Source organism: Hyperoodon ampullatus, assembly GCF_949752795.1.
Source record: "Hyperoodon ampullatus genome assembly, chromosome: 10".
In the NCBI taxonomy this organism is placed as follows: domain Eukaryota; kingdom Metazoa; phylum Chordata; class Mammalia; order Artiodactyla; family Ziphiidae; genus Hyperoodon; species Hyperoodon ampullatus.
This window is the reverse complement of record NC_136923.1, coordinates 54,918,075-54,937,035: the sequence shown is the minus strand read 5'-3', so window position 1 is coordinate 54,937,035 and position 18,961 is coordinate 54,918,075. Positions and strand designations below refer to the sequence as shown.

Below are 18,961 nucleotides of genomic sequence, written 5' to 3'. Positions count from 1 at the left end.
CATGGCCTGCCTTGTAGATGAAGAAAGACTGAACAAGAGGCAAATCCATACTTGGCTATAACTGTTTTTTCCACTTTATTCACGGTGTTAACTAAAAAACAGACCACTTCCAACCCACTCTCTCAATTATTTAACTAAAATGCCAACAGAGTCCAAATTACTTCTAAAATGTATTGGTACCAAATGAACTAATTTACAAAACAGAAACAGACTCACAGACTTAGAAAACAAACTTAAGGTTAACAAAGGGGAAATGTAGTAGAAGGGATAAATTAGGAGGTTGAAGTTAACATGTACACATTAAAATATATAAAATAGATAATCAACAAGGACCTGCTGTACAGCACAGGGAACTCTACTCAACACTGTAATAACCTATATGGGAGAAGAATACGAAAAAGAAAAGATATATGTATATGTATAACTGAATCAAGCTGCTGTACACTGACAACAAACACAACATTGTAAATCAACTATACTCCAATATAAAATTAAAATTAAAAAAAGATTTTAACACTTAAAAATATAAAAAAGAAAATAAAATGACTATGTGTTACTTACAAAATAAATAAATAAATAAAATGTATTGGTACAATCCAGTAAAGAGGGGGTGACAGGAAAAGAAAAGCCAAACACGGTGTGCTCACATTGCTTTTTATTTCATTAAACCCAAATTATTGCAAACATCAATTTCAGAACATTTTAGGAAAACGTTAAAACAAAAAGGCAACAAGAAATGCAATACACACACACAAATACCTATCACCAGAGATCTGAAGTAATTCAGAGAAAGATTAAAATATTCTTTGACTGATGGAGATATTGAGAAATGACACACCCTAAAATGAGAATATGGAATAAAAGCAAATAGTACACATCTGCTTTTTAAGTCTTCACAATTTAAGTAAGTTAAGGAAGGCATACAAAATGGTTATTGAATATGCTATGTCTAATACTTGAACAACCTTCAATCATGTGCCTTCCAAATCACAGCTCTAATTAGATTCATAATTATACTTTGTTGACCTCTGCACCCTCTGAATTCTGTTTATTTCTTAGAGAAAATTCTGCTAGAAATCTAGGACCAGGATTAGACAGAATTACAATTATCCATTCCCAGGAGAAATGGAGGAGGTGTTTGCCCTGAAAGACCTCTAATTTCCAGATTCTCTGCCCAATATAAATCACTTAATAGTCTACACTGACATTTCAAAGCTTGAGAAAGGGAGTGTTGTATAACCCTGGACTTTATTCTGGTTCTTCCCTACAAGCAGAGAACAAGATAAAAAAAAAGGGCCCCTCAAGCTTAAAGAGGTACCTAATTAGAGACATATATACCTAACGTCTACTCCCAATTAATGACACGAATGATTTTGGGAAGTGAACTGGGACTATTGCTTTGATTAAAAGGACTACCCTACAAAGTGTTTCTCTTTTATCCTTATCTCTAATTTAAATAATTTATAATAGATAATGGCTAATTTTAACTTTTGAGAATAAACATTTAGTCTGCATAAAAGATACTTTTTATAAAGTAACCATCTTATATAGTTTCTCTTTTAAAAAACAGCTTTGATATACTTCTGATGACCCTAAAGATTTGTGCTACAGCTGCACTTTCAGAGACCGACTCAGGAACCACTGAAATATTAGATATCCTTTTGCTGGCAACACATCAGAGTGCTTATTCAGTCAATTCAAAGTTGTGCTAAACTACTGGTTCTCAGATTTTACCTTGCCTCAGAATCACGTGGAAGGCTCCTTAAAATTCAGAATACCCAGCCCACCCCCAGAGTTTCTGATTCAGTAGGTCTGGCGCCAGGCTGAGAACCTGCATTTCTAACATGTTTCCAGGTGCTGCTGGTGTAGGGATCACACTGTGAGAACCACTGCTTTAACCCACTAATTTCGATGTTCTTTCAAGAGAAATGAAAGCTTAGAACCCAGAGCCCACGTAGTACTCACTAAACTCTCTCCCAGGCTCTGCCCCAGGGATCATCTGAAAATCCTTTATTGCAGCAGTAGCACCCAGGCAGCTAAAGAGTCCTTAACACTACTTGCTTAGCATTTTGGTTTTGCTGGGCAAGGAGGGGGCATGTTTCCTATTTCTCACCAGAAGGGCTGCAATTTCCTATGTGTCCCCAGATGCCCTGGATCTGTAACCCTCCAGGGCAGGACCTGTGCCTCTGGGGGATCAAAAACCACAGCTACATGTCCCTACCTAGAAGGTCTATCTCATCCAGGAGGAAGTCCATGTCCTCCCGTCTGACTTGAGGGCTGATCAGCACCTGCCGGAAGAAGTTGACCTTCCCCCGGTGGGGCTGGTAGCCCAGCATGAGGCTCCCCTTCTTCATCATCCGCTCCTTAATGGCCGGGGCCACCTGCATGGGAGAGGAGGGAGGCGGTGAAAGACCAGAACACTGAGGCATCATGATTGCATTGTACCCAGTCATTGGCTACTCACAGGGAAGCCACTGGTGAGGATGCCATTCTACACACACAAAGTCGACATTAATAATAATCACCTGCTGAGAACTTATGGCCTATGAGTACTGATTCAAGCGCCTTAGATAGATGAATTTACTTAATCTTCACAATAACTCCACAAGGGAGATATTATTAATATACCCTTTCCAGATGAGGAAATTGAGGTGCACAGAGATTAGATAAATAGCCTGAGGTCCTGCATTTGGTAAGTGGGAGAGCTGAAATTTAAAAGCAGGCAGTCTCACCCAAGCCCATGCTCAGAAACTTAAATCACGATGCAATGATGCCGCATTAAAATCAAACCAGGTGTTCTCAGGGGTCACAGTCTCAAAAGTATCAAATGTTATGTTCCCAAATTTGTTGGAACTAAAAAATACTCCAGTTCAGGCAAATCAAATAAAGAAGATTAGTCAGAAATGGATAAAAAGCACACAAAATAACAGCCATGCCTTGACAGTCTACCAAAGAAAACACTAAAACAGGTACTATGTGCAGTTATATTTTGAAGACTACCAGTTTATTAGTTTATTAATAGAACATATTAGTTTGTTAACAGGAAATATAACCACTGTGTCACTTATTAAGAGGCGTACAGTTGGTAATAAAATTAGTAAGTCTGGCCACGGCAGTGAGAGGCCCGCATACAGCAAAAAAAAAAAAAAAAAAAAAATTAGTAAGTCCATATTTTAAGGATTTCTGGTGAACACAGGAAGAATGGGCCCTGAGAGCCCAAGTGCACACATTGTTCTAATTTTCCACTTCCATTTTCATTTTAACTCTTTCACAGTTGCTGAGCATGTCCTCAGTGAATATGGGCAAAGAGAATAGAATGAGTGTCCTCTCCTGTCAGGAAGAGGAGACTTAGCTAGTCCAGAAGGGAGAAACGCATACTTAAATAAAACCAGGCACAACGTGATATAAGATGCCTTAGAAGAGGGGCATAAATCTCGGTTCCCGGGAACCCTTCTCAGAGTGTGACCACCCCACACCACTCTGCTTTGAAACACATCTATGATTTGTCAGATACTTCTCTAAACACAAGCCAAAGTACTTCATCCAGCTCTCAACAAAATGATCTATTCCAAGCTTATGGGAGGATCAATGCTTCAGACCTCTGGAGATATATGTTGGACTCAACCAGAGCCTTCTTAAGCGATGTCCAAGGGTCATTTTAGCTAAATACTTTTTTCATCATGTGCTCATTTTAGAACTTAAATCTTGTAAAACATGAACTATTACTGTGCTTACAACAGCAAAAACGAAGACTTACTAAGCACAGTCACACTGTCATTCTAGCGAAGGATTGGATGTCTCTCACAGTAAAAGGAACATAAAAAGAAAATATAAAAGCTTTAATGAAAAATAAATGAAGAAAAAGAAGATGAAGTCAGAGGTCAAGTTACTGAAAAAATACAGACCATCAGGTTCTATTAATGTCTGGGAATGTGTCACAAATTTTATTCTGAGCTTTTTAGATTAGAAAAACGGGGTTAAATCAACATCACCTCCATTCTCTTTGCAAAACTTAGTGACAAAGTCCAGTGGATACTGAAGCTGGAAGCTGGTAGGTAACTCTGTGTATGCTTATGCATGTCCATTTGAAACCCTTCAATTTGTATGCTCTTAGCATCAGTTTTCTTCCAAAGCTGTCTATGCAAGTACCACTTATTAGAATTATAATATCTAGTGAAATAATACTAAGCAAAGGAAAAGTGGAAAGGAGAGTGTTTTCCATAAAAACTAAGTTGAATCCTTTGGAAAGACCAGATAAAGGAGGTGAGGGGCTGCCAGAATTTACTGCCATCAAGTTAGGTGTGATGGGAGAGCTGTAAAAGCTTTAAAACAAAGTCTTGAGAGTCCAGACCAAATCTGCCCACAGGTGGCTGCCTAGGTGCTGAGCATGCTTTCCATTTAAAGAAACGTGAGCTGGAAAGGACAGATGATTCCTGAAGAGTATAGTTTATGTAAGAACCATAGATGCCCTCAGAGCATCAGAACTCTGCTCAAGAAAAGCCTCATTTGCTCTTGGAGATCCTCACTTGATGGAAAAAAAAAAAACCTTTCCATCAAAAGATGGGGAAATTAAAATGCACATAGATGTGTTTTAAGTTAAAATATTTAAGTTACATATGCATCACATATTTTTCTAGGATTATTTGCTTTAACTTGATCAATCCTCATCCCCTTAGGTAGGTGGGGTTCTAGTGCATATGTGAGTATGAATGTGTGTGTATGTGCATGTGTGTATGTGTGTATGCATGCATGTGTGGATGTGGATGTATGTGCATTTGTGTGCATACATGTGTGTTTGTGTGGTGTGTATGTATGTGCATGTGTGGGTGTGCATGTGTGGGTGTATGTGTGCATGTGTGTGCACAATCACATGTAATTTAAACTTCTAACCCCCATTTGTCACTTACTGCTCTTAAAATCCTCCTAGTCACAGGGCAATGCAGAACTGTGGGCTGACTTAGGCTCATGACAAAGGTACATTTATTTTTAATTCCAAGAGCGAGTGGGCTCTTGCATGTAACCTGTAGGTGTGAGAGTAGGTATGAGAAGGCATGGCCCACAGTGCCCATGCTAATCAATGCCAGGAAGATCTGGTCCATGTGGGGCAAATGTCTGCCCAGGAGAGTCACAGACTATCAATTTTAGAGCTTACAGCTTGTGGTTCTGTAGACTTTTTTTAAAATAAAAATTCCCTTCATATTTATCTCCATCTTCCTCTAGGTAGTACCCAGGGTATAATCCGCTCTGGCTTAGAGCAAATTTTAAATTTAAAACAGGCATGTTCTTGGCTCAAACCTAATTTGCATTATCTATTTCCATTTATTTTTCCTCTATTTTTCTTTCCCAAATCATAATTTATGCCTTACCTTTGGAGAGCAGTAGAATTTTGATTCCAGCTCCTAATGTGGCTCACAGGAGGTGCTTATCAAAATGAATGTCAGGTTTGCATTTCTTGTTAGCAAACCAAAAACATCTCCTAATGTGAGCAAGAAAGATAAAACTAAGAGGCACTCAGATGTGTTAATATAAAGGTATTTTTGATCTTTAAATTCTTGCTCTTTGTAAGGCATAAAAATTTGCTTCCATGGGCAGAACACCTGGCATCAGAACCAAACTTCTAAGGTAAATTTTGTCACTGACTTTCAAAAATTATAAAGAAATGACTAAATATCTGTGTGATTCAGAGAATCAGCTAAGTAAGGGTTTGGCAGTACAATACACATCTTATTTTCGTACCCATGAATATAAGTTAATTCCTAGAGGTAATTACTCCTGGCCAAGAGGGGAAAACCTCCTTTGTTTAAATACTTCATGGGGAAAGCAAGCTGTAAGCAACACCAACATCATTCATTAAATCTGCCACAAATTGTAATTGTAGCAGTGTAGTAGTGGTTGTTGTTATTGTTAATATTTTACCAACTCTTTAACATTTGCAATGTGCTTTTCATGTCTCTGATTCTCATGAACCCAAATTAAAGCTTATTGGAAAAGAATCCACATTTTTGCAATTTAGGGACCAGAATGTTCTCGTGACTAGCCAGCTTGTCACCTTTGCACATAAAAAAAAAAAAAAAAAAAAAAAAATCAACCACTTCCTATTTATAAAGCTTCAGGCATAATCCAATTCTTGGCAGCTAGGATATTCTCTTTTGCTGATCACAGCAGAGAAACAGTCCTAATCCGACAAGATGGAATACTCACAAGGGAAAGAAAATATGTGCAAACTAAATGTAAGTATCCAAATATCACCCCTAAATGGAGCACGCAAGGAGGAAAGCAATTTAGCAGGAGTGAGATTGCTTTCCAGCTCTCAATTATTTTACTGCTGGTTTTTCCCCAAAATTGTAAATCAAATTCTTTTCTCCTGCCTCAGTGCTCTGGTTCCTGCATCTTAAGTGGAGGAAGATCCTGACATTTCTATTTGGTTGCATAGAAACTTAATCGACACATTTCTGTAGGGTTGCTGTTTCCCCCCCTTAAATTATGTTTCAGCAATGATTTAGCCATTTAAACAGAATTTTGTTGCCACACCCCTGCTGCATAAACAGAAACTGGTATTTAAAAGTTGCTTAAACCCAAGGAAAAGAAAAAAACAACTCTCTCATTCTGGCCAAGTACAGTAATTTGGTAACAGATAACTGACCAGGTGTCACCAGAGCCTTTTATTAAAATAAAATCGTCATGTCTGTAAAATGACATTTCTTCTTAAAAATGTGTAACTTATTTAATGTTAAACAACACAGTTTTTTTCAATATACAAAGTGTTTCTCAAACTCTCTGTAAGGAAGTTCATTTTTTCCAGTCCATTACATACTTTTCTGAAATACAATAAAAGTGAATAACTAAATGAAAATTAATTACTAAATTAAAATGAAATAAAAAAGACATAAAAACAAGGTCCTACTGTATGGCACAGGAACTATATTCAATATCCTGTGATAAACTGTAATGGAAAAGAATATATGTGTGTGTGTGTATAACTGAGTCACTTTGCTGTATAGCAGAAATTTAAAAAACATTGTAAATCAACTATACTTCAATAAAATTAATTTAAAAAATTTTTAAAAAGACACAAAAAGAAAGTAAGAAGGTAAAAGGAAGACATAATAAGTACAAGCTAAATTAGTGTTTTTTTAAAAAAAATCAACAATAAACTTACTGTTGTTATAAAAGCTTCTAAACAGTAACTCTGGGTTCCCATGTTTTTCTTATGGCAGACACCCAGTTCATGGGTCTGCAGGGTGCTGGAGACCACATTTTGAGGACTGCTGCTCTGTTTTAACTCCCTTGTCTCCTTGGGGGTGTATATAATTTTAGTTATGAATGTTGGTGTTATTTTTCATACTTACTTCTGCATATTGGCAAAATCTCCATACCATTTTGAATCGTGTTTTTTTTTTTTTTTTTTCACTAAACCACTGTGCCATAGTTTACCTAAACATGTCCCACTTGTTAAGTCTTGGAACTGCTTCCAATGGCACTTCAGTGAAACCATGAACCTAATCATGAAAACTCTAAATCAGTTCTTCAAAGTCTAGTTCAGAGATTATAAATGTCTCAAAATCTCCTAGACATTAGGATCTTTATACAACTTTTCCCATCAGATGCTCTTAAGGGTGAAATAGTCACATTTTCACCTACAAAATACGGGGCAGCACAACACCCAGCATGACTGAGAAGATAAGCCCATAATTAAAGGAAGTGATCCCTTTAAGCAAATATGAGGGACAAAGACTACATACACTTCTACTGTGACTCTAGATAGCAGAATCATTCAGAGCTTCTAATAAACCCAGCAAGATTTGTGTTCTTCTAAATTCTTCCCTAAATTGATGTTCTTCAAACTCCAGATTTTAGAGCTGTTTTCTCAATTTCAATTTAATTAAATCTTCATTCTGTAATCTCTGAGGAAGCAAAGATTTTTTAAGGAGTAGGAGGTTAAACTCATAATAATTTGCACATCTTGTGGGTAGAGCATGGAGTGGGCAGGCAGACTAATAAACTGAAGAATAAATTAGAGTTTTATTGTAATTAATAAAACTTTTTCTAAGATTATTTTGCCTAAAGGAGAGCTAGTTGTATCAAATGCAGGAAATTATCTACAATATTTTTTCTCTCTATAAAAGTCACTTGAAAGAGTTTTTAATTTCCTTATATTTACACTAAACTTCATACATCTTTGGCACCTTCTGTATTTCCCAGAACAGAGTTTATAGCCATACCAAAGCTACTCATTGCAATACATGGTTAAGCAAATAAACACTGAGAAAGCAATATAGCGGGGGCTGATTCAGCTGCTATGTTGAATGTTAGTTGCTCTAGCTCTAGTTTGGTAAGCTTTTTTTTTCTGTAAAATGCCAGACAGTAAATATTTTAGGCTTTGTAAGTCATACAAGCTCTGCTGCAAATACTCAACTATGCCACTGTAGCATGAAAGCAGCCCTAGACAATATATAAACAAATGAGCATGGCTATTTAGGGACTTTATTTAGGGACAATGAAATTTAATATTCAATATCGTATGATTTTCACGTCACAAAATATTAACTGCTTTTCATTATTTTTCAACCTCTTAAAAATATTAAGCCCATTTGTAGCTCCTAGGCTGTACATAAATAGGTGATAAGCTAGATTTGGCTTTGGACATAATTTACTAACTCCCTGGTCAAAATGGAAAAAATACATTACAATATATAAAATCTACCCCTTAGAAGGAAAAAGTCTATGAATATTAGGTTCACTGGGCTTCTTTCAGAAACTCTGAATTGAGCCAGGAAATGAAAAAGTTCTTCCTGTCTCTTCTTCTCCAGGAGAGCATGAAACCAGAGCCACAGATGGGTGGGCAGGGTTGCCACAGTGGATTTCTTCCAGAACAATTATTCTTGAACCATCACAACAAGTAGCTTGCTTTATATTGTCTTCGCAAATAATCTGGGCTCCAAATAAGCCCCATCTTCCATGTTAACTTGAGGTGGGTTCTTCTGAGTAGGATATTAAAATCTAGATCATGGAAAGAGTTGGCAGGAAATGTCCACACTTGGTACCTGGCACCCAACACAAAACTCTTTCCGAGACTTATAACAAGGTATGTAACTCCTTTCCCCATTTAAGTCATTTTTTTGGGTATAGTTTGGGGACATCTCAGATTTTCTGAGCCCAGATAGAGATGCAACACACTAATCAAGGTGAGGGCCAGAATTTAAATGGAAGAATTCCAGTCCAAGAGAAGAATTAGCAAGACTAAACCAGTCAGAGAACTTAAGTGGGCTTTCCAGGGGCCCTCCTTCTTCTGAGAAAAGTGCAGACCAGCACAGTGACAATCTAGGAAGCAAACGGGGCTTTCCCAGTGCATATAAGCTTAAGGCCAATCAATCATCAGAGAAAAGCTACCCCGGAGAGATTCCCCAGGCATTCCTGAATGCCAGTAATGCAGTTATAGAAAGTAAGATGTGAGAAAGACTGTAAATCCTTTATTTGTTCATTACTTTCTCTGGTATTTATCTCCATAACTAAAGCATCATGATGGTCCTTGCATGAACCAGTGAATGGAAGGTCATCATAACACTGATACTGGATCACAGTCTAAACACAGATTTTCATCTCTTATTTTCCTTTTAGCTTCAATTAAAAAAAGATATACTCTCTAGTGGATAAGTGCATTCCATCAATTTCTGATCACGAAAAGAGCTCAAACATATAAGAACTTCCCAAAACTTAAATGAACATTTTTATCTTGATTTCTTCTAACTGTACATAAGAACCAGATACTTTGATTTCTTCTGACTGTACGTAAGAACTGGCTTTTCTAAATTTTAAAATTTGTATGGAAACACAAAAGACCCCAAATAGCCAAAGCAATCCTGAGAAAGAAAAATAGAGCTGAGCTGGAGGAATCAGGCTCCCTGACTTCAGACTATACTACAAAGCTACAGTAATCAAAACAGCATGGTACGAGCGCAAAAACAGAAATATAGCTCAATGGACAGGATAGAAAGACCAGAAATAAACCCACAGACCTATGATCAATTAATTTATGACAAAAAAGGCAAGTATACACAATGGAGAAAAAGTCTCTTCAATAAGTGGTACTGGGAAAACTGGACAGCTACATGTAAAAGAATGAAATTAGAACATTCTCTAATACAATACACAAAAATAAACTCAAAATGGATCAAAGACCTAAATGTAAGGCTGGACATTATAAAACTCTTAGAGGAAAACATAGGCAGAACAATCTTTGACATAAATCGCAACAATATCTTTTTTGATCCACCTCCTAGAGTAATGAAAATAAGAACAAACAAATGGGACCTAATTAAACTTAAAAACTTTTGCACAGCAAAGGAAACCATAAACCAAGAGAAGAGACATCCTACAGAATGGAAGAAAATATTTGCAAATGAAGCGACCTACAAGGGATTAATTTCCCAAATATAAAACACCTCATGCAGTTCCATGTCAAGAAAACAAACCACCCAATCAAAAAATGGGCAGAAGATCTAAATAGACATTTCTCCAAAGAAGACACACAGATGTCCAAAAAGCATATGAAAAGATGCTCAACATCAATAATTATCAGAGAAATGCAAATCAAAACTACAATGAGGTATCACCTCACACTAGTCAGAATTGCCATCATCAAAAGTCTACTAACAATGCTGGAGAGGTTGTGGAGAAAAAGAGCACCCTCCTACACTGTTGGTGACAGTGTAAATTGGTAAAACCACTACGGAGAACAGTATGGAGATTCCTTAAAAACCTAAAAATAGAACTACCATATGATCCAGTAATCCCACTCCTGGGCATTTATCTAGAGAAAACTCCAATTCAAAAAGATACATGCATTCCTATGTTCATAACAGCACTATTTACAATAGTCAAAACATGGAAGCAACCTAAATGACCATCAGCAGATGAATGGATAAAGAAGATGTGGTACATATATACAATGGAATATTACTCAGCCAAAAAAAATGAAATAATGCCACTTGTAGCAACATGGATGGACCTAGATATTATCTTACTAACTGAAGTCAGACAGAGAAAGACAAATATCATATGATATCGCTTCTATGTAGAATCTAAAGAAAATGATACAAATGAACTTATTTACAAAACAGAAACAGACTCACAAATTTCAAAAACAAATTTATGGTTACCAAAGGGGAAACAAATTTATGGAGGGGAGGGATAAATTAGGAGCTTGGGATTAACATACACACACTACTATATATAAAATAGATAACCAACTGTAACTACTACTGTAGAACTCTACTCAATATTCTGTAATAACCTATATGGGTAAAGAATCTGAAAAAGAATATATATATATATGTGTGTGTGTGAGTGTGTGTGTGTGTGTGTATTTGTATGTATAACTGAATCAATTTGCTGTACACCTGAAAACTAACACAACATTGTAAATCGACTATATTCCAATAAAATTTTTTTAAAAAGATATTTTCATTTTCATGGGTTTAACATATTTCTGCTGTTTGGATGTATGTGAAATTATAAATTAAGGAAAAATGAACACTATTATAACAGTGAAACTTCCCATCAAAGAAAAAAAAGAATTGGCTTTTCCTTTACACATGCAATTCAGAACATATAGAAATGGGTTTTGAATTCAGCTAAATATATATCCTCCCATCTGGAACCTCTGTGTTACACAGGGAGGTTGTTGCTAAATGAACAGCTATTGAAAGAAAACATTTCCTTATGGTCTAAACATGATATAGTCCAAAGGAGAAAGTGATTTTTTAGTCTTATAAAAAAAGTTCTTTGTGGTAATGGTTAGCTTTACATCCTTAAAATGTGGCAAATGCAATCTCTCACCCGATACTAAAGAAACAGTTGCTACCTCACAATACAGAAACCATTCCTTTGTATTTCCAAACACTTTAGAGTAAGTTGCCCCAAACATGACATTCTATATAGAATAGGCATTTGCCCTCCTAACACAGTTTGCTTTTGTCTAAAATTGTTCTGAGCTCACAGCCCTAAACAGCAGAAATTTTGCTTATGGCTGATCACACAGGCAGTTTCCACCCCCCATCAAGGAAGAAACCAGTATCTGCCAGAACAACCTTAAAGCACTTCCACATTTCTAAGAGCATTTCTGACTCAAAGAAGGAAAACTGTGATACTGTAGTATGGATACATGACCACTGGACTATAAACTCTGTTCAAAGCTAGGTTTTCACCTTATTTTTCTTTATATCCCTCAGAACCTAATGTAAAGTCTTGCCAGGAGATAATGCTATGCACTTGTCAAAACTCACAGAACTGTGCACCTTGAAAGGTAAATTTTACGTGTGTGTAAATTAAGACATGAATAAATTAATTAACTTAAAAAACAACAGAGATTCTGAGAGGGCCATGTAGATATGTGAGATCATGCAAGTATCTTCAGCTCCTAGTGCCCCAGTTTCCTTATCTCTAGTTGGCAAGAGATAATAATAATAGTACAGGGCTTCCCTGGTGGCGCAGTGGTTGAGAGTCCGCCTACCGATGCAGGGGACACGGGTTCGTGCCCCGGTCTGGGAAGATCCCACATGCCAAGGAGCGGCTGGGCCCGTGAGCCATGGCCACTGAGCCTGCGCATCCGGAGCCTGTGCTCCGCAACGGGAGACGCCACAACAGTGAGAGGCCCGTGTACCGCAAAAAAAAAAAAAAAATTAAAAAAAAAAATAGTAGTACAGATCTCTTCCTAAGATTGATAAAATATGGAATGTGATATTGTGGGTGAAGTGTGTAATGCTGTGAACAGACAGTCCATGATGGAGATTAATATTCTTACTCAAGAAGAATCTAGAAATACAAATCAAAACTACAATGAGGTACCACCTCACACCAGTCAGAATGGCCATCATCAAAAAGTCTACAAATAACAAATGCTGGAGATGGTGTGGAGAAAAGGGAACCCTCCTACACAGTTGGTGGGAATGTAAACTGGTATAGCCATTATGGAGAACAGTATGGAGATTCCTTAAAAAATGAAAAATAGAGCTACCATTTGATCCAGCAATCCCACTACTGGCCATATATCCAGATAAAACTGTAATTCAAAAAAAATACATGCACCCCTATGTTCATAGCAGCACTATTCACAATAACCAAGGCATGGAAGCAACCTAAATGTCCATCGACAGGTGAATGGATAAAGAAGATGTGGTACATATATACCATGGAATACTACTCAGCCATAAAAAAAGAACAAAATAATGCCATTTGCAGCAACAATGGATGCAACTAGAGATTATCATACTAAGTGAAGTAAGTCAGACAAAGACAAATATCATATGATATCACTTATATGTGGAATCTAAAATATGACACAAATGAACCTATCTATGAAACAGAAACAGAATCACAGACATGGAGAACAGACTGGTCATTGCCAATGGGGAGAGGGTTGGAGGAGGGATGGAATGGGAGGTTAGAGTTAGCAGATGTAAGTTTTTATGATAAACCATAATGGAAAAGAATATATAAAAAATAATGTGTATATATATATGTATACATATGTATAACTGAATCACTTTGCTGTACAGCAGAAATTAACACAGCATTGTAAATCAACTATACTTCAATAAAAAATATTAAAACTGAAAAAAAGAAGAGTCTAGAGAACAAAATCTGGAAAGGAAATGGAGCGTGAATTGCGATGTTTCCTTCTAGTTCTACCACTTATTGCATGTCCTTTAGCAAATCACTTGAGTTCTCTGTAGGTCTGAAAATGAGAAGGGTCATGTTGACCACTCTTAGATGCAAAGGATAAAGGTGTTTTGGACATGGTGGCACTTGAAGCTTTTCTTCATGGTGGGCAGTGGAGACTAATGGAAACTGTATGGTCTGAGGTTTTTTGGAGGCTTTGCAGCACATAAGATCAAATATACTGGGGCTTCCCTGGTGGCGCAGTGGTTAAGAATCCGCCTGCCAATGCAGGGGAAACGGGTTCGATCCCTGGGCCAGAAAGATCCCACATGTCGCACAGCAACTAAGCCCGTGCACAACTACTGAGCCTGAGCTCTGCAGCCCGCTAGCCACAACTACTGAAGCCCATGTGCCACACCTACTGAAGCCCACGTGCCTAGAGCCCGTGCTCCGCAACACGAGAAGCCACGGCCATGAGAAGCCTGCGCACCACAATTAAGAGTAGCCCCCACTCGCCGCAACTAGAGAAAGCCTGTGCGCGGCAGTGAAGACCCAATGCAGCCAAAAATAAATAAATAAATAAACAAATAAACTTATATTTAAAAAAAAGATCAAATATACTGTAATAGGGAAAAACAAATCTGACTTTATATTAGATCTGTTCCTTTTGCTTTAATCTTTGTGCTCTGTTGCCTGTGCTTAGTAATGCTGGCTCTGCATCTTTTGTAAAAGAATGTTGCGTATAGCCTGAAATATACAGGATAGCCCATTCTCAAGTCTCTGACCTTTAAAAGTCCATTCATATAAAGGTAAAAAGTTGCAGAACAGAGAATAACATGTGTTCTGTTGGAGGTTTACAGGAGCATCATGACCTATGTGGACAGCTGCAAGAATGAAGGATTCTGGCACCAAGAAGTTTGTAACTAACCATGCCCCGCCTCCCTCCAGTTTGACTTTAAAAGTGCTTTGCTGAAACCCTTTGGGGAGTTTGGGGTTTTTTGGGCACGACCCACCCCTTGCCTAGCATGGCCCTGCAATAAACCTTTTCTCTGCTCCAAACTCCGACGTTTTGGTTGTTTGGCCTCACTGTGTGTCCGGCACAGGAACTTGCATTCAGTAACAATATCACCGTATTTATTAAATAGAATTCACACATAATTATAGAAGATTTCAGTTGAGTTGTGATTGACTAAGTTAACATAATGTTCATTATCTGTGATTTTGCAGTTTTTCTTTTGTATTTTGGAGCCATCTTTAAAAGTTAGCAAGTATTTTTATATGCCCCAATTCAATTCTTATACCCCACCCCATGCTTATTTTGCCTGATGACTAAATAAACTAGCTCTATGCACATATGAATGGCCAAATATCCACTGTCCTCAGGACAGACTCAACTTATACTTGTAATTATCACAGCACTCCTTTTCACTGTTATGTGTCCCAATTTAGAAGCTAAGTTATATGGTTTAGACTAACCATAAATGGACCAAGAGACTAGTTTACTGACTAGGGACCCAATTCCTGAAATTCTGTGTGACTCTGGACAAGAACTTTGGACTTAGGACTATGACTCCTGTGGGACTCATAGTCTTCTCTTATGAAAAACTGATAATCCCTTGTAGGATTGTCATGTGGACTAAATGAAATAATATAGATAAAAACACCAAGCATAGGGGCTTCCCTGGTGGCACAGTGGTTAAGAATCTGCCTGCCAGTGCAGGGGACACGGGTTCGAGCCCTGGTCCAGGAAGATCCCACACGCTGCAGAGAAAGTAAGCCCGCAAGTTGTGGCTCTAGAGTCCACAAGCCACAACTACTGAGCCAGCATGCCACGACTACTGAAGCCTGCACACCTACAGCCCATGCTCTGCAACAAGAGAAGCCACCGCAATGAGAAGTCCACACACTGCAATGAAGAGTAGCCCCTGCTCGCCACAACTAGAGAAAAGAGAAACCCGCATGCAGCAACGAAGACCCAATGCAGCCAAAAATAACTAAATAAATTTATTAAAAAAAAAACAAGCATAGAGTTGGCATCTGCTAGGCACTCAATAATATGAACTAGTGTTATTAATTGCTTAAAATGAATTTGCTTTGAATCAATTTACATTCACACCTGGTCTTTTATTACTCTATTTCATTATCTCTTGAGACATGAGCATTTGAAAGTGTTGTGAAAACATGACTTGTAATTTATTCTTTCTCCCCAAAGCATCTAAACTGTATTAAATAATTCTGAGAGGTTGTAAGTTAGCAGTTTTAGAAATTCAATCTTACACCTCATGTATGCTGCTTCTATATTAATCTTCTATTTATGTTCTAGGTTTTTTCCAAATCAGACAAAAATTAACAAAGCAAACTTTTTTTTTTAAAGTAAAACAGTTGTTGATTATCTTGGCCGTTTGATGGTGGGGAGAGAAGTTTCCATTGAAATGTACTGTGGGCAGGGATGAGTTTCTATTGTATTCTAGAAATTTCTATGTGTTGTGTAATTTTGCAGCATACAGAAATATTTTCTAAGCAATGAAGTTACTTCTTCTTTGGACATGTGAAAAGTTCACGTATAATGAAAAGGTCATTTGTCCCCATATTCGTGAGCTTGTATCCAAAACTTGAGTGTGTTGTCCTGCCACGTACATTTTTATCAAAGGAAGACCAAAGAGCTGTGTTAGGTGCTTCCCAAATGTGCCTGACAATACACGGCACCTGGATCCAGACCCCAATCCACAGCAGCTGAATTTGAACTTCGATGGGACAGGCCATTGGTCTGTATGTTTACTGACCAGGCACTCAAGTTCTTGCTATCATGATGCAAGTTTGGGAACCTGGACAATGGCAGTCCTTTAACTAGGACGTTGGAGACATATGGTGCGGTAGGAGGTGAGAGGTGTTGGACGGGAAAGAACAATTTTGAGAGAGGAAGGAGGAGAGATTGGGAATCTCCCTTCCTGAATTGCTTATGTTGATTTCATAATAAACGAGTGACCTTCAAAGAAGCCGTTAGCCAACTTTTCTGTTAATCATAAAACATGAAAAAGTATTCAACTTAATTATGGCCCAGGAAACAATGAAACTCTTCGTACTGAATGCTTAAAGAATCAATTTTCCTCTCTCGATATAGTTCCTGCCATTCCTTACCTGCTCAATTCTTCTCCTACTCCTTTGCCCTCACTCTTTTCCCCTGATGTCTCCCCTCTACAATTTAGAGGTGAGCTGCACTGGTGTGCCTCCCAAGCTTACATTATGTAAAATCAGTGGTCCAGAGCCCATGAAATCATTTGCGTCTAAGAGATCATTTCAGCTTGGCAGACATGGAGAAACAGGCCACACTCGGGGCATACCTTTTTTCAAATATGGATTTTTACCCTTATTTTCCTCTGGAGTATATCTCAAAATCAGCATAACATTAAAAAGTGCTACACTTTAAAAGCACTGCCCTGTCTATACGCTTCCCAATACAGATGAGCAAAGCCACAGAAACAAAGAGGTCAGACCTCCAGGAAGAATGAAAAACACAGCTTCACATGCGGTGTTTGTAACGTAGAAATGACAGACGGCAATTCCAGTAAACCTAATGTCAGTCATATATTCAAGGCAGCTAGAATGAACAGTCATAAATAGAAACCAAACTGAACTGAAAGCTTTAGCTGGAGAATGGACACAATAAATGTTTTACACACTCTATAAAGTAAAACCTTAATACTCAGTGATGTCACATGAGCTCACAGCTCCTCAGTAACTGTTGTGGGCCAACCCCCAAATGTTAGCCCATGCTGCGAGATCCCTATATTGTTCCTTAAAATGGCAAGTTATTCAGTAATGCTCAGCCAAGGCTGGCACCACCTCTCGGGGGCATTTGGAAAGGAGTCCAGGCATTTTGGGTTATTGCAATGACAGCTGCGTGTTTCTTGCACTTGATGTGTGAGGTCAAGAGTGACAAATGCTTCACAATGGTTAGACACAACTTGCCCAAGGAAGAATGATGTTGCCCCAAATGCCAGTGATGCCCCTGCTGAGAAACGCTGATTAGGAGCCCTGTGTGCTCCAGGAACACCTTCTACACTTTGTCTTGACACCTCTGGGTCCTTTCAGTTTCTCCCACAAGTTACTGACCTTGCTTTGAGTCAGAACAGATGGCTAAATTGATGGGTCAGCAAAGTAAATGGGACCCTTGAGGGCAAAAAACAGTATTTTGTTGTTTCCCTTAGATTCCTTTTTTAATGTTTCATTTTAATTTCATTTTTTTCTAGCTTTATGAGGTCTATTTGAGAAATAAGAATGGTATATATTTATAGTGTCCAGTGTGATGTTTTGATACACACCTAAGTAACAAAATGCATTAGCAAACTAACACATACTGAGCAAACTAACAAAAGTGATTACACATTCTTCCTTGTGGAGCTCCCTCAACACTGTTGAACCCTGTACTTAAAATCAGAAGTTGCTTTTGAAGCCACATACAAGCCCCTGTGTCCCTGACTTTTGAAGTAAAATGCTGACTCAAGAGTTATGATTGGGAATTGTGAAGAGGTAGAAACAGAGAACAGCTGTTGGGCTGGGGAAATGATGGCAATTTAGACTATAAATCCATCACATAGCAGAATCACCTAACTCCCAGTTCCCTGAAAGATACAGATAAAGGCCTGACACACTCCTGAGTTGTTTGTACAGGAAGCAGACCCCCTGCAGGTGAAAACTGCTGACCGCAAGCACATAGACCCTAGACTGGTTGAAACCAGAAGGTTGAAGATGCTGACTCCCAATTACCTCACCACCAGCCAATCAGAAGAATGTCCATCAGCTGATCACGTCCTCTGAATCATTACTATAAAACTCCTCACTACCCCCTCCAGGGGTACACAGTTTTGAGGGCATTAGCCCGCTGTGGCCCCCTTTGCCTGGCAAAGCAATAAATCTGTTCTTTTCTACTTCACCCAAAACTCTGTCTCCAAGATTTAATCCGGTGCTGGTGTACACAGGCCGAATGCCAGCAACACTTTTTCCTTAAAGTCATGGAAAAAGTGTTGGCTGCAGGGTGCTTCCCCTGGGGAGCAGGGCTGCCACAGAGGCAAGAAGGAGGCAAAGCAGACAGGGCCCTTCTTGGCCTCAACCAAGCTCCTCTTTACCTGTCTTACATGTTGGAGTTCTATGTAAGAATTTGTGTGACAAAAAGGGATCTGCCACTTAAAAAGACCAACTTTGAATTTGATTGGCAATGTATGTATTATTTATTCAAGAGCTATCATTTTGGAATATCTGCAAAATAGCCCTCTAGATGTTGGCCAAGGGAATGCTCCTTAGA

At 38.2% G+C, this 18,961-nt stretch overlaps 1 protein-coding gene across 1 annotated transcript in view; it reads right to left on the bottom strand.

Annotated features, from left to right (window-relative positions):
• Nucleotides 1-2,207: 2,207 nt before the first annotated feature.
• GADL1 (glutamate decarboxylase like 1) overlaps nucleotides 2,208-18,961 on the bottom strand; it is a gene marked incomplete at both ends in the record, with an annotated part of 170,464 nt that continues 153,710 nt past the window's right edge. The window contains one exon of the mRNA XM_079712622.1: nucleotides 2,208-2,381. Coding sequence (XP_079568748.1) covers nucleotides 2,208-2,381 — 174 coding nt within the window. The remainder of the gene's footprint in view (nucleotides 2,382-18,961) is intronic.